Below are 21828 nucleotides of genomic sequence, written 5' to 3'. Positions count from 1 at the left end.
CCACAGATAAGGACAAGAAAGGGCTTGCTTCAGCCATACTGGCCTCCAGGGTCTGGAGCACCCTGGGGCAGGCAAGGTGTCCAAGCCAGGCTTTCTGACCCTCTCTGCCTATCCTTGTCTGCAGGAAGCGCCGTGGGGCTATCAACAGCAAGCAGCTCACCTACCTGGAGAAGTACCGGCCCAAGCAGAGACTGCGGTTCAAAGACCCACACACGCACAAGACCAGATGCTGCGTCATGTAGCTTATAGGTCCTGGCCCTGTACACCCTGTACTCCTGTGCCTCTTGGCATCTGTGTCTAAGGAGTCCAATGGCTGTGTGCATTCCAGCTCTGTCCCTGTCTGTGCCCACGACTGTCTTCTTGAGGCTGTCCCTGGACCTTCTGCCAGTCCTGTCTGACCCTTCCACCCCCTGCCCAGGCCTTCTCCCTGGCCTGTGTATTGCAGGTGGGTGTTTTTAACCACTGGGCCCAGTGCCTCAGCGGGCGCTGCCCTCACCCTAACCTTTTTTCAGCACCTTTGTTACCAGGTGCTCTGGACTCTCAAGGCAATAAATCAGGAGCTGTGGATATGTGTGAAGAGTGGTGCAGAGCCGTGAAATGGGGTGTGGATCCTGGCAGGCTGTGGCCCCGCCTTTTCTGTTCTGTGTATTGTTGTTGCTGCTGCCGCTGTGTGCTTCCCTATTGCCCTCTGGTGGCCATGTAGTGCTTTGCACCCTGCCTTGTTTCTGCAAGTTCTTCACACACAGTGCCTGCTAGCGACAACTTGGACTGGTGACAGTTTGGGGGTTCGTTAGAAGATGAGGCTGAGTCACCTCTGTGGGACAGAGTGGGGGTCACTTGGAACTTTCAGTGCCCTCCGCCCCCAAATCCCCAAGCAACCAATGAAGGGTAGGGGGAGCCGAGTTTTGGCCACAGTGGCCACCAGCCTAGGAAATGACCTCCACTGCTCAGAGGAGGAGGACAGGGTCAGGGCAGCAGAGTGGTGTGAGGTATAGGTAGGTCTGAGAGTGTAGGTAGGCTTGGGTGATGTCATCCAGCTCACAGGTTCTGAGCAGTGGGCTGACTCTTCCCTTAGCTGAGGAAAGGAGACCATAAGGGATAGGGCTGGCTGTATGTGTCAGTGTAGATGTGGCATCTGTCTTATGGCACCGACACCACTTATGGATGTGATCCGCAGGCCTTTGCAGACCCTGTAAGGGGGTGCAGGGTCTATACCAGCACAGACTCAGTAAAGCCAGGGGGGTATAGTGTAAAGGGTCTTGCGTGGGAGGGCTAGCTAGGGGGTCCTTTGGTGAAGCTGGCAGGTTTCGTGGATCCTGAGAAATGCAGGCTGTGGTGTGGTTCCCTACGCTCTACCCACGGGTCCTGTCTGCCATTTCTTAAATAGTCACTGAAGCTCAGGGGGAAGGGCTTTGCCTTAGAAGGGTTTAGGCGGGGGATGCTCTCAACAAGTCAGGTACCCTCTTCTGAACTCCTGCACATTTGAGGGGCCTACCACTGGGCTTCGTCTAGGTCTGGCTGGTGGACCCGGGTGGAGGAGGACTGTGCCCTGGAGTAGAGATGCCTTGACCGCTTGCTCCACAGCCCCTGCAGAGTTCTCACCTAGGGATGCTGCTGACTTTATTCTTGGGCCTCAACTCCCACTGAAAGGCTTGCTCAGCTGTGGGCACCGTGGCCTGGACCCTATGACAACTGGCTGCCTGCAGTTGATCCTATTCCTGAGCTGTCATTTGTGGAGTCTACCAGAGAGATCTTGCATTTTGTCTCTGCCCTGCCCCTCCTTGTCTGTCCCCGTATGTGTCCCCAAGTCTTGCCAGTATCTTCTAAGGGCTTGGCTTGGCCACAGGAGAGGGCCCTCAGGTGGCAGGCAGGAAGCAAACGGCTCTCACACTTTTCTGTTGAGTCTAGATTTTTCTTTCAAATGGAAAAATGTTATACAACCAAGCTCTGTGGATAGGGTTAGGGGCAGGGCTGTTTTGGGGAGGGTAGAGGTAGGGAGGATGGCTCAAAGTCACTACTTGGGTCTGGCTGACACCTCCCGAAGAAATGACAGCTGTCTGGTGGCAAATTCCCGGATGCCGGGTTCTGGGTCTTTTTTGAGGTCTTTAAAAGCTTCAGGAGAGAAAGGACAAGTCAGAGGTGACCCTGGCCCGGGAGCAACCCCTCCAGCCCGCCACTCCAGTTCCAACTGGGCAGGAGGCTAAGAGGGTGCTTTCCATCCATTGGCCAGCATGGAGTGCCCTGGTGGGGTGGGGTCTGCTCAGGGGGCCTGGGTTCCTGTCTGTGCCACTGTGCTGCAGGGAGCTGGGGTGGGGCCCATAGAGACAGGGCCAGGGTATGGGATGCTTACTGGAGAAGAGCAGCTTGCTGTCCGTGTCATTTACCATCTGTGACACGGCCCTGGGTTGGTAGCAGGTGGTGTACCCTGTGCAAGATGGAGAGAGAGGCACGGGTGCTGCATGGAGGCTGTTCAGCCCCAGGCCCTCCTCCCCACCCCCCATTTTTCTTTGCTGGTGGGCGGGCAGGGGTGAGTGGGGACTCCAAGCCTGGCTCAGGCTGCCCACCTATAAAAAGAGCTGCCCAGGTCTTGATATGGCGGTCATGGCTGTGCAGATAGTTGATGGCCTGTGACAAGTGGATGCTGAACTCTTCTTGGCTGTGGGTCATCTGGCCAGAGGAGAGCTTGCATGTCACTGCCAGGGGCCTCAGAGACTGTTGACCTCAATCCCTGCCAACCTTACTTCCCTGGTAAGGGCAGTCTATGGGGGTTCAGCTATCTCAGGCCCCCCCACCCCCCAGTACTGACCCTGTACCCTGGTCCCTCACCAGGCAGGTCCAGAGGAAATGGCGGGCACTGAGGCCGGTCTCCCAAGCCAGCGTGCAGAACAGGGTGTGCCGTGGCTGCCAACGGAGCAACACAGCACAGCGGTAGAAAGTGAACTTGGCCTGCTGCGGAGACAGCCATAGGTGGGGTCACCCAGTGCCTGGGGTATCCACTCCCCAAGACCACAGCTGCAATGAACACCTCAGTAGCCTGCTGTGCTGGTGTCTGGGAAGCTGTTCCTACCTTAGGATCACAGTGCCCTGTGGAAGACAGGGAGGTACCCAGCTCTCTCTTAGCTGGCTGCTATTGTCCCCTCCTGCTATGACAGGGAGTGGACATTATGTCCAGAGAGTACAGCAGGGTAAGGAAGGCACTGCCAGTGTTATCAGCGGGTACACTGTGTGTCTGTATCCCTGTATCCTCTGCTGTGGATGGTAGACTCACAGGTCTGGCTGGCCCAAATCCGGGAAGGGCATGGAAAGGGACAGTAATGTGGAGAGCCCTGCGGGTGGCCAGACTCTGCCGCCACTGCCCTCTATCCCACCCTTAGGCAACCTGAGCTGGCTGCCCTGTCCCTTTGCCCAAGGTGAAAGGCTTGCAGGTTGGCACTGACCGTGACAACAGCTGGACACTGGTCTTTCAGGTGCAGGAGCAAAGGCACCATACTCTGGCACACTTGGGTCCGCAGGCCACTCAGCACACTGCCTGTCATCGTTGCCACCAGATCCCCAAACAGTGCCATAGCTGCTGCTCGGATGTTGTCCTGTTCCTGTGAGGTGGGACCGTAGAAAGGTTCTAGTGTTTCCCAGCTTGGGCCCTCTATTTCCTTGGACTCCCTTGGTAAGGTTGGGACCCAGGGTAAGGTTGACTCTTCTTCCTTAGATTCAGAAGAGGGCCAGCCCTTCTCTCAGACAAGGCCTCAGGCCATCCTCACATGGAATCACCCTAACCTTTGGTGCCCACTGTCAGCCTGGACCATGAATACAGCTGGGTGACTTATTCCCAATTTTCTATAGGTGGGTGGTGGTGGTGGCGGTGGCAGTTGTTTTGGACCCGGCTTTTGAGTGCTGTGTAGTAAGTAGACCAGGACGCAGAAGGGTTGGACAAGTTACACTTGGCTCCCTTCAGCCATGAGGAGGGGTTGAGCACTACCTGGCGGCCGCTTGGCCAGACCTGGTGCACCTGCGGCCTCACAGCTAGGCAGTTCTCTTGGGTTTGGTGTTAGGTGCAGTGAGAGGGCAGAAGGGGTCCTGAGGCACAGGGAGGTGTGGGGGAGGGCCCAGGGGAACACGCCTGGTCAGGCCCGTCTCTGTGCTCACGTCCGTTTCTGTGCTCACGTTATCAAAGTAGTAGCGGGCGTTGATAGCAATGCTGAGGCTCTGTGCGCCTGCGCCCTCTGTGCCCAGGCGGTGCAGTACATCCGACACTGTGCCCATGATGCCTATCACCACTGCCTCGTTGTTTTGGGAGAGGCCATCAAGGAAGGCTGGCAGTTGCCCCTGGAGCAGGGTTCCCTATAGGGAAGGCAGTGGGCGGTGAGTGGAAGGCACAGGTCTGCCCCCGTCACCTGGCTTCAGTCTTTGTCCCTGTCTTGCCCTTGGGTTCCCGGCTCCTTATCATTCTTGGGCCTGGAGCCACTTTTCCCTTCCTCTGAACCCCATGTGGGTTTTACTCCCATATCTGGCTCCCCGCAGGTCAGGTGGGGTCAACTGGACCAGAAAAGGCCAGGTTGTATTTACCAAGGTGGGTCTCCAGAATGTTCGTGTCGGAAGGGACCACTGTGGGCCATTTTCACACTTTTGTTCTTTTTCCAGCCCCTTCTGCCTGCCCCACTTTTTGGCTGTGTGTCCCAAACTCCAAACAAATGGCCAGAGAGCACCAGGCCATTTCTACCTTTTATCAGAGTGGCTTTCCTCCCAACTTCTAAACACATTTTAAGCAACCTTTGTCTCCTAAGCTCTGTTTGGTTTGAAACATTAAATTCATTTTCACAGAGTTGTTTGATGGCAGCGCACGCCTGGGCACTTTTAGGTGTAGTCAGTGTGCTGAGATCTGGGGTCTAGTCTGGTAGGATGATAGGAAGAGCCAAGAGAGAAACTGGGCACGCCCGGCATGGTGTGCCTGCTGCTTGGAAGCAAGTGGCTTGCTGTCTCACTCCGGTCAGTCCTTCCTTCCTCCACCCCAGCACACCTGACACTGGGAATGCTCATAAACCTACCCTTTCCATCTGGTCCTGTTGTGACAGCTGCCCTTACCTGATATGGGGCGGGGACCTGCTCCTTTTCCTTGACCCAGTCCTCCTGGTTTAGAAAAGTGTCCTGTCTGCCCCTCTCATTCCCTATAGACTCCTCCTCCATGCAGGGCACAGAGAGGGTACATGGTGACTGCCTGTGTGCTGACTGTGGGAGATCAGCTGGAGCAAGTGCAGAGATAACAGACCACGAAATGAGTGGATGGACGCATGAGGGGACACATGTATAACGGAGTGAGTGGCCGAGTAAACAGGATGAACACGCGAAGAAAGGTTGAGTCAGGCAAAGGGCCCTAGGAACAAATGGATGGGTAGGTAGCTGGCTCGGTGCATGGACAGATGGGTGAACGGGTGGATAGGTGGACAGATGGATGGGTGTGGTTTGTGGATGGGTAGATGGATGGGTGGATGAATGGGGTGGGTCTATGGGTAGATGGCTGGCTCGGTGCATGGACAGATGGGTGAATGGATGGATGGGTGGATAGATGGATGGGTGTGGTTTGTGGATGGGTAGATGGATGGCTCCATGTATGGACAGATGGATGGATGGATGGAAGGCAGGTGGATAGGTGGATGGGTTAACAGGTGATGAGCGAGTGCTACATTGCCTCCCTTCCTCCCATTAAATAGCACTTTCTGTGCTACATGCAGTGCAAAGGGCTTTACTGACCATGGTGACTCTAATGGTTGGACCTGCCTTAGTCATACAGGGAGCTATAAGTTTAATGGAATTGGAGTGATGGTCAAGGTGGTTTGGGGGCCTCGTTAGAATGTCATTCTCGTGGCATTCCCATGATCACACTTTCTCCGAAAGCTCTTAGGTTGACAACAGCCTCCTGCAGCAGCAACAGAATGGGCGGTGCATCTGCCACTACCTAGGGTGGATGAGTGGACACTTCTCTGCTTTTAAGAACACTTCTACCTATCTCTACAGCTGAATCAGATGGTGTCCACTGACCAGCCCACAGGGTCCTGGCCCTAAGAGGGTGCGGCTGCTGCTTATGATGGCAGTGGCTTGGGGGCTGACCATGGTCAGCATGATGACCATGGCCACCACTGGTCTCATGACCTGCCTATTACACAAAGCAGGTCCAGTTTCCATCCCATTATACAGATGTGAATGTTGAGTGCTAAACAGGCCTTCTCATTAGAGCCTGAGAAGGGGTTTATCCAGGGCCTCAGGCCTTGCTCATGACAGGGTGCCTCAGTGAGGAAGGTATTAGGGATACTAGGGCCTGAGCTGGGGAGCCAGAATGATGGAAAGGCAGGTCTCTCAAAGGCAGCAGTGTAGTCTTTCTTGTCACAGCTGTCCATATGGGCTATGGTGATGGCATAGGGAACTTGGTTGGGAATGAGGGATAAGGGACACATGATTCTCAAGGGAACTCTCTGTGCCAAGTGAAGGGTTCTGTCTGCCAGGGTCCAAAGCCTCTGGCTTTGTGCAGGGAGAGTTCGTCCCTTCTCAGAGCAAGGAGGCATATTCCTGGAAAACAGAAGTGTCTGCTCCTAAGATATGTCCATTTCTGAAGCTGAGGACCAGAGAGGGAAAGTCAGTGTCCAGGTGACAGAGCTGGGGTTCCAACCCAATGGACCTTGTCCGCCCTTGGTGCCGGCGGCTGCATGCCACCTGGGCCTCACCTTCTCCGGATGGAAGAGGATGTTTCCAAGGCCCTGCAGACTGGCCACACGGATCTCAGAGCTGGTGTCCTGGAGGCTTTGAGCCAGTACAGTCAGGGCAGCCTGTTTGGAAATCACCTCCAACAGGACAGGGCTATAGAGGAACTGGGGGCCCCGGAGAGCAGGCGGCTCAGGCTTGGCACCCTCTCTTGGGCAGCCTGTCTTTGTTGGGGTCTCTGAGGCTTGGGTTTGTGCAGAGCTTGGGGGAGGACGGTTGACCAGCATCCCCAGGGTACCAGGGTTAACAAGCATTTGGAACTTTTCAATGGCCAAACCCTTCTATGTATGGCTGGTGAAACTGAGGCCAGCTTCCACCCATGCTAGGGACACATGGAAACAGGGTCCCAGGAAGAACAGCTTACAAATCCTTCTGGTGGGAGGGAAGGGGGCACAAGACTCTTTGCTTGGCTTAAAGACCAGGTAGCTGGTACCAGTTATGGAAGTGGCCTCTCCTTGAAAGTGACCTCTGCCAGAGCCCTCAAGTGATGAAGTAGCCACCTTCCAGCCCTTGTCAAACCATTACCCTTGTAGCTCAAGGCTCTTGGGTGGGAGTGGGTGGGGCCCTGAGTTACGTGTGAGCAGGACAATGCTACACTTGACTATGATCTGATGAGCCCATACGCAGGGCTCATTTACTTACTCTTCCAGGGTCATTGTGGGCAGAGAAAGATGGAGAGACAGCCGCCCCCCCCACCCCACCCCACCCCCACTGCCCCAAGGCTATAGACTGATAGTCCTGAGAGGCAGAAGTCCCTGCAGAGCTGGAAGGGGTCAGTCTGGGCATCTGTCTGGTGAGTCAGGTGGCTGTCTTGTCTGGGGTTGAGGAGGATGAGGCTTGGGGGTAGGACATAGGCTATGTGGGGCCCACTACTCCCTCCCTGTCCTACCTCAACGAAGAGCAAGATGGCAGTCTTCCTTTCTCGCTCCTGCTGGCTCTCGAGGCTGGGCAACAAGTAGCTGAGAACTGCCTGGATCTGACTGCAGTGGTTCTGCACCATGGCCCTAGGGGTCAGGGCCTGGGTTTGTGGTCACTACACAAGACTATACCTTCTACCACTTCCCAGGCTGGCCGGGTTGGGTAGCCAGGTACGTGCCAACGTGTTGGGAGTAGGCCTGTGTCTCTGTGTGTTCCTCTCCCGTGTTCCTCTCCCATGTGCCAGGCCTCGGCTATGCATGGGAGAAGGCAGAGCTAGCCTTTGTTCCTGAGGTCCCAGGATGGGGCTGGAGGGTGGGGGTGGAGGAGGAGGAGGAGGAGGAGGAGTCTGAATCTGCACACACTGAGTGTAGCACATGTCTCTTGGGCTCCAGAGTGCTGTAAGCACACAGTAGGTCCAAAGGGTGCTGCCTTTAGGCTTCCCTGAGTGGCCTCAAGTGATTCGCAAAGCTCAGTGGTATGGATAACTGTGGTCCATGTACCTAACCTCCCCTTCCCCATGAGTACCTGGCAAGGAGGCCCACGGCCTGTGGATAGGTGTGGATGGAGGTGAAGTATTCCCAGGCACTCTGCAGTTCCAGGTGAGCAAAGTCACGCCAGTGTCCCGTGGTGGACAGTAAACTCTTCAATGCCTCCAACGCCGTGCTGCAGCCAAGCAGAGGGGCCAGGCTCTATCCAGAGATGCAAATGCCACCTAGGTCTCCTCCTGCTCTTGGGATGGGGTCCCGGGCTCTCTCAGGCCTGGAACCTGCCTCCTGCGAAGGCCCAGGTGAGAAGGGCTCTGCTGGGCACAGGGCACAGCCGAGCACGTTCATCACTAGGTCCTGCTTATAAAAGAAAGCATGGAGTTCCATGGAGTTAGAACTGAGTCTATGGCTATTGTGGTGGGGAGCATGGTGGCAGACAGGCAGGCCTGGTGCTGGAGCAGTAACTGAGAGTTACATCTGTCCCACAAGAATAAGGCAGAGAGAGAGAGAGAGAGAGAGAGAGAGAGAGAGAGAGAGAGAGAGAGAGAGAGAGAGAGAGAGAGAGAGAGAACTAACTGGGAAGAGCTTGAGATTTTGAAACCTCAAACCCAACCTCAGTGACACACCTCCTCCAACAAGGCCACACCTCCTAAACTTCCTCATATAGTCCCACCAACTGGGGACCAAACATTTCAAATGCCTGAGTACAAATCACTGCAGTGGGAGACGAATCATGCTTCTGGAGCAGGCAGAGTCTGAGGCTGCTTTGACTTACGTGCAAACATACAAAAACAAAACCTCCTGATCTTTGCCAATTGCAGGGCACCTGTGAGGGGCCTCAGTGTCCAGTGTCATACTGAACACAGGTAGAAATCTGGGATATACAGGTCCATGAAGCCCAGGGTAGCCTGGCTTTTGACCCTTTGGCTGTTCCTTGCAGCCCTGGCCTGGTGGCTGCAAGTGCAGGACCTTGAAGTGTGGGCTTGCTGTGCCACAAGGCTGTCTGGTAGATCAGCACCATTTCAGGGAAGATTTGCAAAGCCAAGTGCCAGAGGATAAAATTCCATTCTGGAGTACCCCGATGATGCCATCTTAAGGGCTAGCAAGCTGAGCTCTCATCCAAGGCCGGCACTGAAAAGAAGCAACATCTATATCACTGGCCACACCCACAGAGAGATGATGGCTTTCAGAAGAGAAAGGGGTGAGAGAGTACTTTGTTCATTCTGTGACATTCTGGAATCTTCTAGTCTTGGGGCACCTTGGGCCCATGGGGATGGCTTATTCTTTGTGGCTGATTTGTCTTCCTGGCCACACCAGGGTTTCAGGAAGATGAGCATCAAGTGCAGTTGGGAAGCTCTTCCTGGTTCCAGGAGAAAACCAGTCTCTGGAGATCGTTACCGCTCTTGCTCCCCAAGTCCCGAACTCCCCATCAGCAGTGTGCCATATGAAGCTCACATACATCCTTAAAAGCAGTGAGGAGGAGTCCCTGGAGGAGACACCTGCCATAGAGCAGTCCCCCTGACCATCCAGGAGATAATACCATCTCTTCTTCACAATCTCCATCCTCCAGGATCCTAGTGATGCTGTAATGCCACTCTTGACCTGCTGTGGTCCTCAGAGGACTGAGGCTTCTCAGAAAGACCAGGCAATGCCTGCGTGCTCCCCGAGGGCCAGCCAGACACCAGTATACACTTCCACAGCCCTGATTGTCTTCTTTTCTGGTTTTACTTTGTTTTATTATTATTTATTTGTTTAATAGATTATGCATATGGTGGTGGTGGTGGTGGTGGTGGTGGTGTGTGTGTGTGTTTGTGCATGTGAGTACACTCATGCAATGTGCCTGTGTACATGTCTATGTGCATGTGGGTGTGAGTATGTTACAATGTGTATGGTCAGAGACAACCATAGGGTGCCAGTCCCCAGTGCTCATCTCCCACCTTCCACCTTGAGACAGGTCCACTGCTGTGTGTGTGTGTCAGGCCAGCTGGCCTGTGAGCTCCCAGGAATTCTGTTTCAGTCTTGCTGTAGGAGCTCCCAGCTTACGGATCCGAGTTATTGTGTCCCATAGTGGGGATTCAAACCGAGGTCCTTATGCTTGTTCAGCAAGTTCTTTACCCAATGAGCCATTTTTTTTCTCCTGGTCCCTTATTCTTATTTTTTAAATCGAGGTTAAGTGTAGTTCACATTACAGTGTTTGGCATTATAGTTAATTTTAATTAGGCATGAGCCAGTGGCGGTAAGCGCAGCCATAATAACCCTTACTACCACCCATATTCCCAGATGGAAATTCCCATTAAACCTTGACTCCTGCCACACAGACCCCTGCCCCAACCCTAGCCCTGGCTCCACCATTCTATTTTCTGCCTTTGACTTCTCTAGGGACCTCACATGAGTAGAATCCTTCAACTTGTCTTTTTTTTTTCTTTTTGTTGTTGTTGTTGTTTTGTTTTTCGAGACAGAGTCTCTCTGTGTAGCCTTGGCTATCCTGGACTAGCACTGTAGACCAGGCTGGCCTCAAACTCACAGTGATCCGCCTGCCTCTGCCTCCCGATTGCTGGGATTAAAGGAGTGTGCAACGACCGCCCAGCCACTTGTCTTTTTCCTTTTGTCATTTTTTTTCTCCCTGAGACAGGATCTTAGGCATCCCAGACTAGCTTTGAGCTTTCTCTGTAGTGGATGGGTCCACAGCGGTGTGCTACATTGCTCAGCTGCTCTCCATGTGATGGCTGGCTCACGTCACTCAGAGTAGTGTCTTCCAGGTCCATCTGTGATGTTCCACGTGCCAGGATCGCCCTTTAATTCTGAGCACTGTCAGTGATGGGTCATCTTGGTTGGATTTATAAGCACCTTGGAAGATTAGTCCATGCCTCTAGGTGCCATGGTTCCTCCCGCTACACAGCCCCTCTGTTTCTTGTCCACCAAGAAGTGGAAAACAGCCCCAGCCACATATGCTTGCTGCCGTGAAGTTCTCTGCCTGAGTGCATGGGCCAAAGTAAAGAATTCCTTCCTTTAAGTTGCTTTCCAGGTATTCAATCATAGCACTGAGAAAAGTAGTGTCTGGATGGACCATATTCTGACCATCCATGCATGCATCCATCCATCCTTCCCTGACTCTTGGCACATTTCCAGTTTTGGCCACTGTGAATAGTGTCTCTGTAAGTTTCCCAGACTCTCCTGAGTCTCTGCTTTCAGGTTTTTTGTTTGTTTTTGTTTTTCAAGTATAAACTCAGAAAAGTGGGATATTTTTCCTCCTGGAGATACATTCTCTGTATGTACCAGGCTGGCCTCGAACTCATGATCCTTCTACCTCAGCCTCTGAATTATCTGTTTATATGACAAGCACATGCCACTGCACCTCAAGCAAGAGTGGGCTTTTTTGAGGTCCATCCCACATCTCACTGTCACCATGCAGGGCTTTGTTCCTTCACATCGTCTTGTTTTTACCAAGCACCCCGACGGGTGTGAGATTCTTCCTCCTCCATTTACTTTTTTTTTTTTTTCCTCTTATAAGACCTTACTATGTAGCTCAGGCTAGCCTCAAACTCTATGAGGCTGGCCTCAAACTCAGGATCCTCCTGAGTGAGGTGTGGAGCTGGGTGCTGAGATTAGTGTACCCCCACACTTGCTTCTCTTCTTCTTCTATCACTGGTCTCTGTCCCTTGGCTCAGCAGGGCAAAGGTCAACACTGAGGCCAGCATGAGAGTGAGTTGGAAATACATAAATAGCATATCCCATGAGTGGGGTAGTGAGTAAGTGGTCAGCCCTCCAAGAGGCAGAGGATGGACACATGGCCTGGGCGAAGGAAGTCTCCAGAGCAGGGTGGTCCCACACCTGGTGAAGGCACGCTCTACCTAAAGCCCCACTCCACTCCTGGGTTTGGGGTCCCGCCCAACTGATCAGGACATCAGGAGTCTCCAGGGTCAAGGTTCACCTTCTCTGCTATCCAGTGTTCTGGGCCATCCACCCAGTGGGACACCTACAGCCGGTGATACCCTCAGCAATGGGTTCACATATCTCCTCTTCAGCACCCCCATTTTTTTCTATCCACAATGCCAGTCAAACTGGCCCTAGGCTGTGATATATCTCACTGATACCAGCAACCCTTTGAGGCCTAAGGAATGCCAGCCAGCTTCCCTGACTCCCCTCTGTCACCCCTGTTTATGTGCCTGTGGGGTGGCCTGCCTATGCGTGGGCCTCTTTTGTTGGTCCCAGCCGGGCTGCTTTCCTCTGGGGAGAGAGGCTCAAGTCTTACTCAGCTTGAGGCAGAACCTGGAATGTTCCCACTGGCTCAAGGGTGGGTATTAGTCTGAATATGGGCAAATCAGAGCTCATGGACTCTGCCCAGGGTATGTTTCAGGGCCTTTGGCTGCTGGGACCATCCCTAGGGCCTGTCTGCAGGATGGCCAGCGAGGAACAGGGAGCTGAGGTGGAGAGGGATGCACCTTGGGTTTTCCCTCCACAGAGAAAACCATCCATGAGCCCAGGTGTGTGGTACCTTCCTGGGGTGTGGATACGGACATCCCTGCCTTCTAGAACCTTCCATCTATAGGGTGGAGACCACAAACCAGGAAAGGAGACGAGATAGTAGTTGCTAGATGTTGAGGGCCTGGTGCAGGGTGGGGGAGGGGCTAAGGGAGGTGTTGCTGTTCCTAGGGGAGGCTGTAGGAGGCCTTGGCAGGTGACTCTCAGGTAAGCAGAGGCCAGAGGGCAGCAGGTGGTGGGGGAAGAGTAGGGTGGAGGAGTGGAAGGGAGGAGGCAGTCGGCTTTGCATTCTCCCCGCCTTGCAGTGCTCTGAGAGGAGAATGTTTTATTAGCTTATTAGGGAAGATTCATGCATTTTGCATGGTTGGTGTGAATAAAGAAGAGATTTTGTGCATATTGGAATTCAGAGGCAATCTGAGAAGTGACATTTTTTTTTTTCCCTGTGATGTGCCCCGGGGAGAGCTGTTAAAACTGACAAATTGCGTGATGCTCATCATCACACAAACAAATGAAAAGAGCGAGCCCCAGTGGTTTCTTTTTTTTTTTAAAGACTTGCTTATTGGATTTTGGGAAATATGGCCAAATGCAAAGGGAAACCCATGGGGGAGGCTACTGTATCAGGATGAAGTGTCCCCCAAATCCTTGTCAGGTGGGTTGAGGGGTGGGGCATTACTTTCCATGACATTACAGAGACAGACCATGGTCCACTCAGGTAGCCACAGCATCGGCAATGAAGAGTGAGGGCGGGATGGTCACCTGTGGTCCAGCTCAGTCCCTCTTGGCTAGATAAGTGTCAGGACCACCCTGAACGCTTGCTGTTCCATGGGAGGGATGGCTATGTCCTAGACCCATTGCAAGGAGCATGTGGATCAAGAAGAGGTGCCCTGTTGGGTGATGATGGTACACACCTTTACTCCCAGAACTTGGGAGGCACAGGCATATGGGTCTCTAAGTTAGAGGCCAGCTTGGTCTACAGAGTGAGTTCTAGGACAGCCAGGGCTACATAGAGAAACCTGTCTTGAAAAAAAAAAACACAGAAAACAAAAATAAATTAAAAAGAAAAATATATGCTGCGTGTCATAACTGGGTAGCTGTGTTTAGTGGCCCCTTGAAATGTGTCTGTGTGACCAGGTACCCTCCCAGGGGGGACAAAGAAAGAAGATACACACCTCTCTTCGGGACAGTTTGTGATGCCTGCTATCCTGGCCACGAGTGGCATTTGGGATCATGACTTATGAAATAATTGTACTGGCTGGTTTGTGCGTCAGCTAGAGTCATCAGAGAGGAAGGAGCCTCCGTTGAGGAATGGCTCCCTGAGACCCAGCTGTAAGGAGTTTTCTCAACTAGTGATTGATGGGGGAGGGTCCAGCCCACTGTGGGCGGTGCCATCCCTGGGCTGGTAGCCCTGGATTCTATAAGAAAGCAGGCTGAGCACGCTATGGGAAGCAAGCCAGTAGGCAACATCCCTCCATGGGCTCTGCATCAGCCCCTGCCTCCAGGTTCCTGCCCTGCTTGAGTTCCTGTCCTGACTTCCTCTAGCGATGGACTAGCATATGGAAGCGTAAGTTGAATAAACCCTTTCCTCTCCAACTTGCTTTTTGGTCATGATGCTTTTGTCACAGCAATAGAGACCCTAACTATGACATTGTCCTTTTTAAAAAGATGTGCTGGACTGTTGGGAACACTGATAAACTGTGTGATTTATAAAGTACGTTATTTCAGAGTCACCCATGCAGCTCAAGCCCCAAGCCAGGCTGTGTCCTGACTCCTAAGGATATCCTATAGTAAGTGGAATCATAGTCTTTCAGGAAGAACAGGCTCAATCTGCCTTTGAGTCTACACTTTAGATCTGAAATGTATTACAGGGATTTGGCAAAATTATTTAACTCTCTTGAGACTTAATTCTCTTATCACCAAAAACGGTGTGCTGTATCTAATTTGAAATGTGAATGTATTATGAAAAATGAACATTGTATGTCAAGCAATATCTAACACATAAAAACAAAGACGTTTTGCCGGGTGTGGTGGCGCAAGCCTTTAATGCCAGCACTTGGGAGTCAGAGGTAGGAGGATTGCTATGAGTTCAAGGCCAGCCTGGTCTACAGAGCTAGTCCAGGACAGCCAAGGCTACACAGAGAAACCCTGTCTCAAAAAAAAAAAAAAAAAAAAAAGAAAGAAAGAAAGAAAGAAAAAGAAAAGAAAACAACAACAACAAAAAAGAAAAACCCAAAAGAAAAAAAGACATTTTATTACCACTGCCCCCCCCCCCAAAATAGATGTGCTGGAGATACCACCCCCACAGCCATGCGATGGAGAGTAAGTGTGGCCCAAACTCATTACTCGGTGTCCTTATAAGTGCACCTTAGGTAAGGCAATGGCACACACCCATAATCCCAGCACTCAGGAGGCAGAGGCAGGCAAATCTCTGTGAGTTTGAGGCCAGCCTGGTCTACAGACCGAGTCCGGGACAGCCAGGGCTACACAGAGAAACTCTGTCTTGAGAAACAAAAACAAAATCAAACAGAAAAAGTGGGCATTTAGACTCGGGCAGAGGGCAGTATTATGGGATGGTGGAAACTGAGGTTAAAGCCGTGCAGCTTCAGGCTACCGCCTACCACCGCATTCTGGGGACAGTAGTAAAGGGCCAGCCTGCAGACCCTCTGATTATTTACTTCTGACCCCTTAACTGAACGATGATATCTTGCTAAATTCCCCCTCCCCCATGCACGCCTATTCCTTGGTCAGGAAGCTAACTAGCCTAGCCGTTCCCACAGGTGTGTGTGTGTAAGGCCTGGCTGGCAGCTTGCTGCCTCTGAGGCCTTGGGCTCACCTTTGGGGGCTTGGCACGGCTTCTTCCTGGGCTTCCTGCTTCTGCTCAGGCTCTGTGAGTTGGTTCAACTCCAAGATATAGTGCATTTGGGCCAGAAGGGCCAGGAACAGTTGGGGAAAGACATCCCGCATGGCTTTCTTGAACTCTCTGGCGAACTGGAGTTCGTGAATTGTGTTCATGGCCTGTGGGAGTTGGGAGAGCATAGATCTGAAGTGCTGGGGATTCCAGGCCCGGGATGTTTAGCCAAAACTCACACTGTAACACAATCTCCCCTCTCTGTTCTGATGCCTCAAGGACCAAGTCTAAGTGTCTAGGCGATGTCCTTTGACCGGTGCCAGCTTGTGCCACCTATGCAGTCTCCACTAGAGCATCTGGACCTGCTGCTGCTGTGGTGCTCCCCAAGTGGTGTTCCCTGGCCTGTGCTCTTTAGCTGATGTGCTCCCCTACTCCATGCTCCCCAAACTGTGCTGCAGCCTAAGCATCTCCTGCATTCTCAGCACCGTCAGCACCGTGTCTGTAGGTGGTTGCCTGTCTAGGGAGGATTTGGGTGTGGAGAGGCAGCTGTGTGCTCTGGGCTATCACCCAGGAACCTTTGGGGCCAGGACTCTGTCTAAGAAAATTCTACATGGGAGCCTGGCAGAGTTACTGCCTTGCAAGAGTCTAGCCAAAGGAGACAGGTGAGACATGGCCACCTTAGCAAGCAGGTGTGTCCTGTTCCTGGGTGTGCAAGTATGGTGTGGGCTAATGGAGAAAATCGGAGAGAGGTCCTATGGGGACAGTGTGCTGCCAACAGTATGGCTCCTCCAGAAACTATGACCCCAATATGGGGCATGGCTTTGAGGCCCAAACTCTAGGCTTCTGTTGGTACATTGCCAGAGAAGAGACCCCTCCCCCTCCAGGGCTCCCTCATATAGTCTCCTTAGCAGTCCTATGGGCAGACCCTCCTGACTTTCTTGCTGAGGGCTCAGAATCCTGAGCCAGGCCATTGGGAACTGAGCCTGGGGACAAGGACTGTGAGGTCAGTCTATAGGCTGGTTTGCACTGTGCCCTTCTCCTCCAGATAGGGAGTGGACTGGGTACCAGTCTCCGTCCCTGAAGTCTAGTACACGGACCCATGTGCTCACACAGCTGCCTCCCAGGGATGGGGGTCAGAGACTCACGGCCAGTGAACGTAAGTAGGGCTTCTCATTGGGACAGGAGCTGCCGTGGTCGCCGCTAGGGGGCAGAGGCCTCTTCTGCAGCCAAGCTAGCAGCACAGTCAGAACCAAGTGGCTTGCAGGCTGTTCAGCTCCCAGGGCCCTCCACAGGCGAAAGGCATGGCTGTGGATAGAGGGGGTGCCATGAGTGCGGTACTGCAGCTCAAACCGGCTTGACTTGGCTAGCAGGCTCTTGGCCTAGGGCCCCAGTGAAGGACAGGGTGACCTTGTGTTTACTTTACAGGGAAGTGGATGCTGAGGCTTGCAGACAGAGGCTTGCTCAGATCATAGCCCTGTCTGGTATCTGGGCACTAGCTCTGCAGCCATCTGAGGCCCAGGGCAGGGAGGACAGATAAGGGTTGTCTTGGGAGGGAAGCATGATGTCTTCAGAGCCTTGGTTTGGTGTTCTTTGGACTTGAGTGTTGGACGGAAGGGGCTCTAGAGGGCAAGACCAGGAAGGACATAGTTCAGTGGTCTCATCTCATAAATGTCAAGGCTGACCTGAGGGGGGACACCCTTAAGGCCCTGTGGAAACCCAGTTGACACTTGGTAAGTGGGCAGAAAAGATCTCAGGAGTCTTCGACAGTGTGGCCCCAGGATGGCTGCATCAAGAGGCCAGAGTGAGTGAGCCCTCCCTGAGTCTGAGAAGCTGGAGGGTGAGACTTTCAGTCTGCTCCCTGGAGCTTCTTTCTCTCCAGCTGCACCTTTGTGTTAGGCGCCAGCCTTTGAAGGCAAATTTCACGGGGCGCAAGACATACAGAACTGGCAAAAATCCTCGGTGTCTTAGGAGTGACAGCCTAGTGGGGAACACAGACATGTTGGATGCTACGTGCCGAGGGCAAGAATGAAGTGGGTGGGGGGGGGTGGAGAAAGGAGGGGAGAAACTTAGGAGCCAATGGGACAAGAACATATGCAGGATGAGCTGACTGCTGACCGATAACCAAGGTGGGGATGGTCCCAGCAGGGTGAAGCTGCCGGTGTGAGCAAGATTCACATCAGTTGTGGTGGGAAGCTAGACCTAAGCAGGCTTGGGAGGGATGGGAACAGCGAGCAGAGGAGAGAGGAAACACAGTCCCAATCCACGAACTGACGGAATCACATAGACACCTCTCAAAAGGAGGGATGCACATCCAAGGAAGCAGCACACGGAAGACGTGGAGCCCTGCGGGAACTGGCGCGTGTTACTTGATGTCCACTGCATGGTCCAAGGAGTGGACAGCACACGCCTTGAGGAGGATGCATATAAACCAGAATCCATTTGCTCTTGGTGGAGTGGAAAGAGGCAGAACCGCTCTGGAAAGTCGTAGCAGTGCTTTCAGGGGTTCGATGTGATATTGCCATGCAGCCTTGTACTGTCACTAAATGCACATGCCCCCCCCAAAACACCACAGAACAGATCAAAGATATGCAGTTGTCCCGCGGTGTCAGCAGGGGGTTGGCTTCAGAGTTCCCTTGGGTATGAAAATCTGTGTATGCTCCAGCCGGGCATGGTGGTTTATGTCTGTCATTCCAGAACTTGGAGGCTGATACAAGAGGATTGCAAGGGTTTGCGTATAGTCTGGGATGCACAGTGAGTTCTAGATCAGTCTAGACTACAGTGAGATCTTATCACCCAAATCCAATACGAACCGAAACAAACCTTGCACAAGTCCCTAGTATAACATGGTGCACTCTTTGCACATACCCTACACGCACCCCCTTTTCATGTATTCTTTTGCCCCTACCCCCATTATATGAACTACCTAACATGAGGCAGATTCCATGCAAGCAGTCATTATGGTGCATTGCGTGAGCATAGGTGTGGTGTTTCTGGAATGTTCTGTCACACACATAGATGTGTGAGCTGAGGATGTAGAGGGCAGAGATCATGTACACCAATGTTGACCGCAGATTACTCATGCAGAGAGAAGGTGTAGGCTACACAGATGTCCATCATCAGCAAACTGGTGTACAGCATGCATCTCAGACACACAGTGATATATACACACACATCATAGAGTACACACAGTGGGATGCCTGCTGCACAGGCAGGAGGATGAAGTTATGGCGGGTGTATAGAGGAATTTGGAAGGTGCAAGACTCTCCCCCAGGGGAGAGTCTAGGCATTAATAGGGCCATATCGGTTCACTCAAGGACTTTGAAGGTCCTTTTCTTGTTGGGAAAGAGTAAAAATAGCAAAGTCAATCCCAAACCCAATAACAATTATAGTACATGCAAATTGAACATGTATTCCAACCAGAGACAATGACCGGCTATAATAAGCTTGACAAAATTCGGTCTACAGTAGATGGGCCTGGGTGTTAGTGAGATGGTTCCACAGTTAAGGGTCCTTGCTTGGTCTTGCAGAGGACCTGAGTTGTGTCCCTAGCACCTACACTGGGTCACTCATAACCACCCTCAAATCCAGCTTCAGTGATGGAATGCCCTCTTCTGGATTTTCACACACACAAACACACACACACACACACACACACACACACACACACACAAATATAAATAAAACTAAAGAAAGACAAGTCTGAAACAAAAATGTGGAAATATTAAAACTCAAAGGTGCACTACTACCATAGGGAACTGGTGTGGCTAGACTATGGTTCGAACAGTTTAAGTACTAGGCAGTGTGGCCTCTGCACCAGGGTGTGAGTGTATGTGTTTGTGTACATGCTATTGAGTGGCCAAGGAGAGTCACAAGAAGGTGTCAGATCTCTTGGAGCTGCGGTTACAGGTGGTTGTGAGCCACCCAACACTGGTGCTGGTTGCCAAACTGTGGTCCTCCAAAAGAACACTAAATTCTCATAAGCACCAAGACATCCCTTTGGCCCCTCAGGCAACGCTTCTGAGCACTCAAGTAAAAGCAGGTATCAAAGGCAGAAGAGAAGAAAGGCACTTCACACACCTGAAATGCAAAGGGCCAAGAGCGGAGAAAGGACAAGAGGAGAGAGGGCATTCTTGGAAAATCAGAGAGCGGGGGCTGGGGGAGGGGTTGCTCTGTACAGGTGAGGTCAATTGCTACAGAGCTGCCACATTAGAATCCTGCATGTTGGCCTGGGGTAAAGCCTCCCCTCAAAGGGTAGGAAATGCTTGATTTCTGAGGGAAGTTGAGCAGGGAGAGGGATGGGTCAGTGATTTTGGGACCATATTTGCGTCATTCCCAATGGGCTGGAAAGATAATCTCTGAAGGCCACCAAGAGAGAGATCCTTAGAAGGCAGTGCATGAGGACAGAGTGCATTGGCATCTGCTCATGAGAGGATGTGGGGGGTGGGGGTGGGAAAGCAGCTGCTGCATGGGAGAAGATATTCCTAACAGCGCAGGCAAGAAGGGACTGCGTCCAGCTTTCAGAAAAGAGTCTTATGATCTAGTATAACTGGAACAGCCAGTGGAAAGGCAGGTAGGACCTTTGCATAGTCTCGCTGCCAAATGGCAAGGAGAAATGGAAGCAGGTGAGGTGGCTCAGTGGTTAAGCACTTGTGAGGCAACTATGAGGACCAGGATCTTGATCCCCCGGAAACCACAGAGATGCCAGGTGGGTGTGGTGATCCATCAGCGATCCTCGCCTCCCAAGAGGATCCCAGAGAAAGCTGCTGATGAGATTAGCTGTGGGAGTGAGATCCCAGCTTCAAAGAATAAGGAGGAAGAGCGATTGAAGGTGATCCCTGACTTCAACCTCAGTCTTCACGTTTATACCCAGCTACACACATGTGCCCATGGACATGCAAACATGCACACGCACGTCTGAACACACATACACAATGAAAAATGAAGGGAATGAGAAGACATTAAGTCAAACTCAATCATGGAAGTAATGATGAATATTAGAAGGTGGCCAGCACCTGCCAGATTGGCTAAAACTTGGGTGAGTGACTAAAAGGCAGGTGCTGAGCATCAGTGAAGGTGCGGAGCAGAAGGGATGCTCAGAGGACAGCACTCTGTTTGCAGTGTGACCCCACAAGAGCATATTGGGAAGTGCCTTGCACCCTCCGTGGAGGTGGGACACAGCATAGTTTTCTCTTCCAGGAACACCATCTCTACAAACACACACACACACACACACACACACACACACACACACACACACACACGAGGAAATCCAGTTCTCCAGTATGTCAGAACACACACAAGCAAGTTCACAGATGCACTGTCTGTCATGGCCTCTAGTGAGAAATAACTAAGTGTTCACCTACAGTGGAGAGGACCCTTGGTGTTCACAACATTAGTCCCACAGAGGAGCAAGGACGAGGGAGCCTTAGTAAGACACCATAAAGTTTAAACATGAAGTCAGAGAGAAACAAAGCCAGACAAGAAGAAAGACACTGGAAGAGAGCAGATAGCATGGTTCTGTTTACACGTTCAGAGCCTATTGCACCACTGAGATGGGTATGGTTTTTTTTTTTTGAGACAGAGTCTTTCTTGTCTCTGTGGCTGGTCTGGAACTTGCTATGTAGATGTGGCTGTCTTTGAACTTGGAGGAGGAGGGAGCTCCTGTCTCACCTCTTCTGGCATTCCTCTCACCCCCTAAGCCAAGATGGCAACTTGTTTTTTTTTTCTGAGATTTTTTGTACATGGATTCTCCTTAAAGTTGTAATCCTCCTGCCTCTGCCTGTTGAGTGTTGGGATTCTAGGTGTTCCCCACCATATCTTACTAGGACATGAAGTGTTTTTTTGTTTGTTTGTTTGTTTTGTTTTTTTTAAAGGCAGTTTGTCCATGATGGGCATCCAGTAGGTGATCTCTCCATAGAGTTATATGCATAGTTTAGGGAAGAGAACAGCGAAGCAACAAATCTCTGCTCTGTCAGGAAAGAGAGTGAGGGATCCTCCCTGCTTCAGCACCCTGGCTGGGAGGAGGGTGCTGTTCTGGGAATCTGATCCATTAAAGCCTATTTTTATGTCCACATTTTCATCACCATTGTGGCCCCTAAACTGCCCAGCTGGGACTTTTATGTCTAAAGCCATCACAAATGACCATGCCCGGGTGACTGGTAGAAGCCGATGTAAATCCAGATAAATCTAGCCATAAGACTCCATCGGTGCGAGGCGCTCAAGCTCTATAAATGCTATCATGGGGACGGTGCTTGGAAGCGAGGAAGGAAGACATAAATTTCACTGGTGAATGGAACCATAAACTGCTGGGCATTGGTCTGCACTTGCTTGCAGAGATCTGCACTTTCC

At 52.0% G+C, this 21828-nt stretch overlaps 2 protein-coding genes across 10 annotated transcripts in view; one reads left to right on the top strand and one right to left on the bottom strand.

Annotated features, from left to right (window-relative positions):
* The window catches only part of PTP4A3 (protein tyrosine phosphatase 4A3), a 35526-nt gene extending 34961 nt beyond the window's left edge, over nt 1–565 (top strand). For all 3 annotated transcript variants that reach the window (XM_084750984.1, XM_084750983.1, XM_084750985.1), the window contains exon 6: nt 125–565. In XM_084750984.1, coding sequence (XP_084607110.1) covers nt 125–242 — 118 coding nt within the window. In that variant the 3' untranslated portion in view covers nt 243–565. The remainder of the gene's footprint in view (nt 1–124) is intronic.
* Nucleotides 566–711: 146 nt separating this feature from the next.
* LOC311579927 (maestro heat-like repeat family member 5) overlaps nt 712–21828 on the bottom strand; it is a 76931-nt gene continuing 55814 nt past the window's right edge. For 3 of the 7 annotated variants that reach the window (XM_084750976.1, XM_084750977.1, XM_084750980.1), the window contains 11 exons: nt 16626–16785; nt 15466–15647; nt 8194–8331; nt 7640–7754; nt 6714–6857; nt 4162–4338; nt 3438–3593; nt 2827–2949; nt 2565–2667; nt 2351–2425; nt 712–2112 (listed from right to left, as the gene is read on the bottom strand). In XM_084750976.1, coding sequence (XP_084607102.1) covers nt 2015–2112; nt 2351–2425; nt 2565–2667; nt 2827–2949; nt 3438–3593; nt 4162–4338; nt 6714–6857; nt 7640–7754; nt 8194–8331; nt 15466–15647; nt 16626–16785 — 1471 coding nt within the window. In that variant the 3' untranslated portion in view covers nt 712–2014. Of the gene's footprint in view, nt 2113–2350; nt 2426–2564; nt 2950–3067; nt 3085–3437; nt 3594–4161; nt 4339–6713; nt 6858–7639; nt 7755–8193; nt 8332–15465; nt 15648–16625; nt 16786–21828 lie in introns of those variants that run through there. The other 4 variants (XM_084750978.1, XM_084750979.1, XR_014773293.1 and 1 more) reach the window with 4 other exon arrangements.

The sequence above is a fragment of the Acomys minous genome (assembly GCF_964271855.1).
Source record: "Acomys minous genome assembly, chromosome: 12".
NCBI classification, from domain to species: domain Eukaryota; kingdom Metazoa; phylum Chordata; class Mammalia; order Rodentia; family Muridae; genus Acomys; species Acomys minous.
The sequence above is the reverse complement of the archived record's forward strand: the minus strand, read 5'-3'. Positions and strand labels throughout refer to the sequence as shown.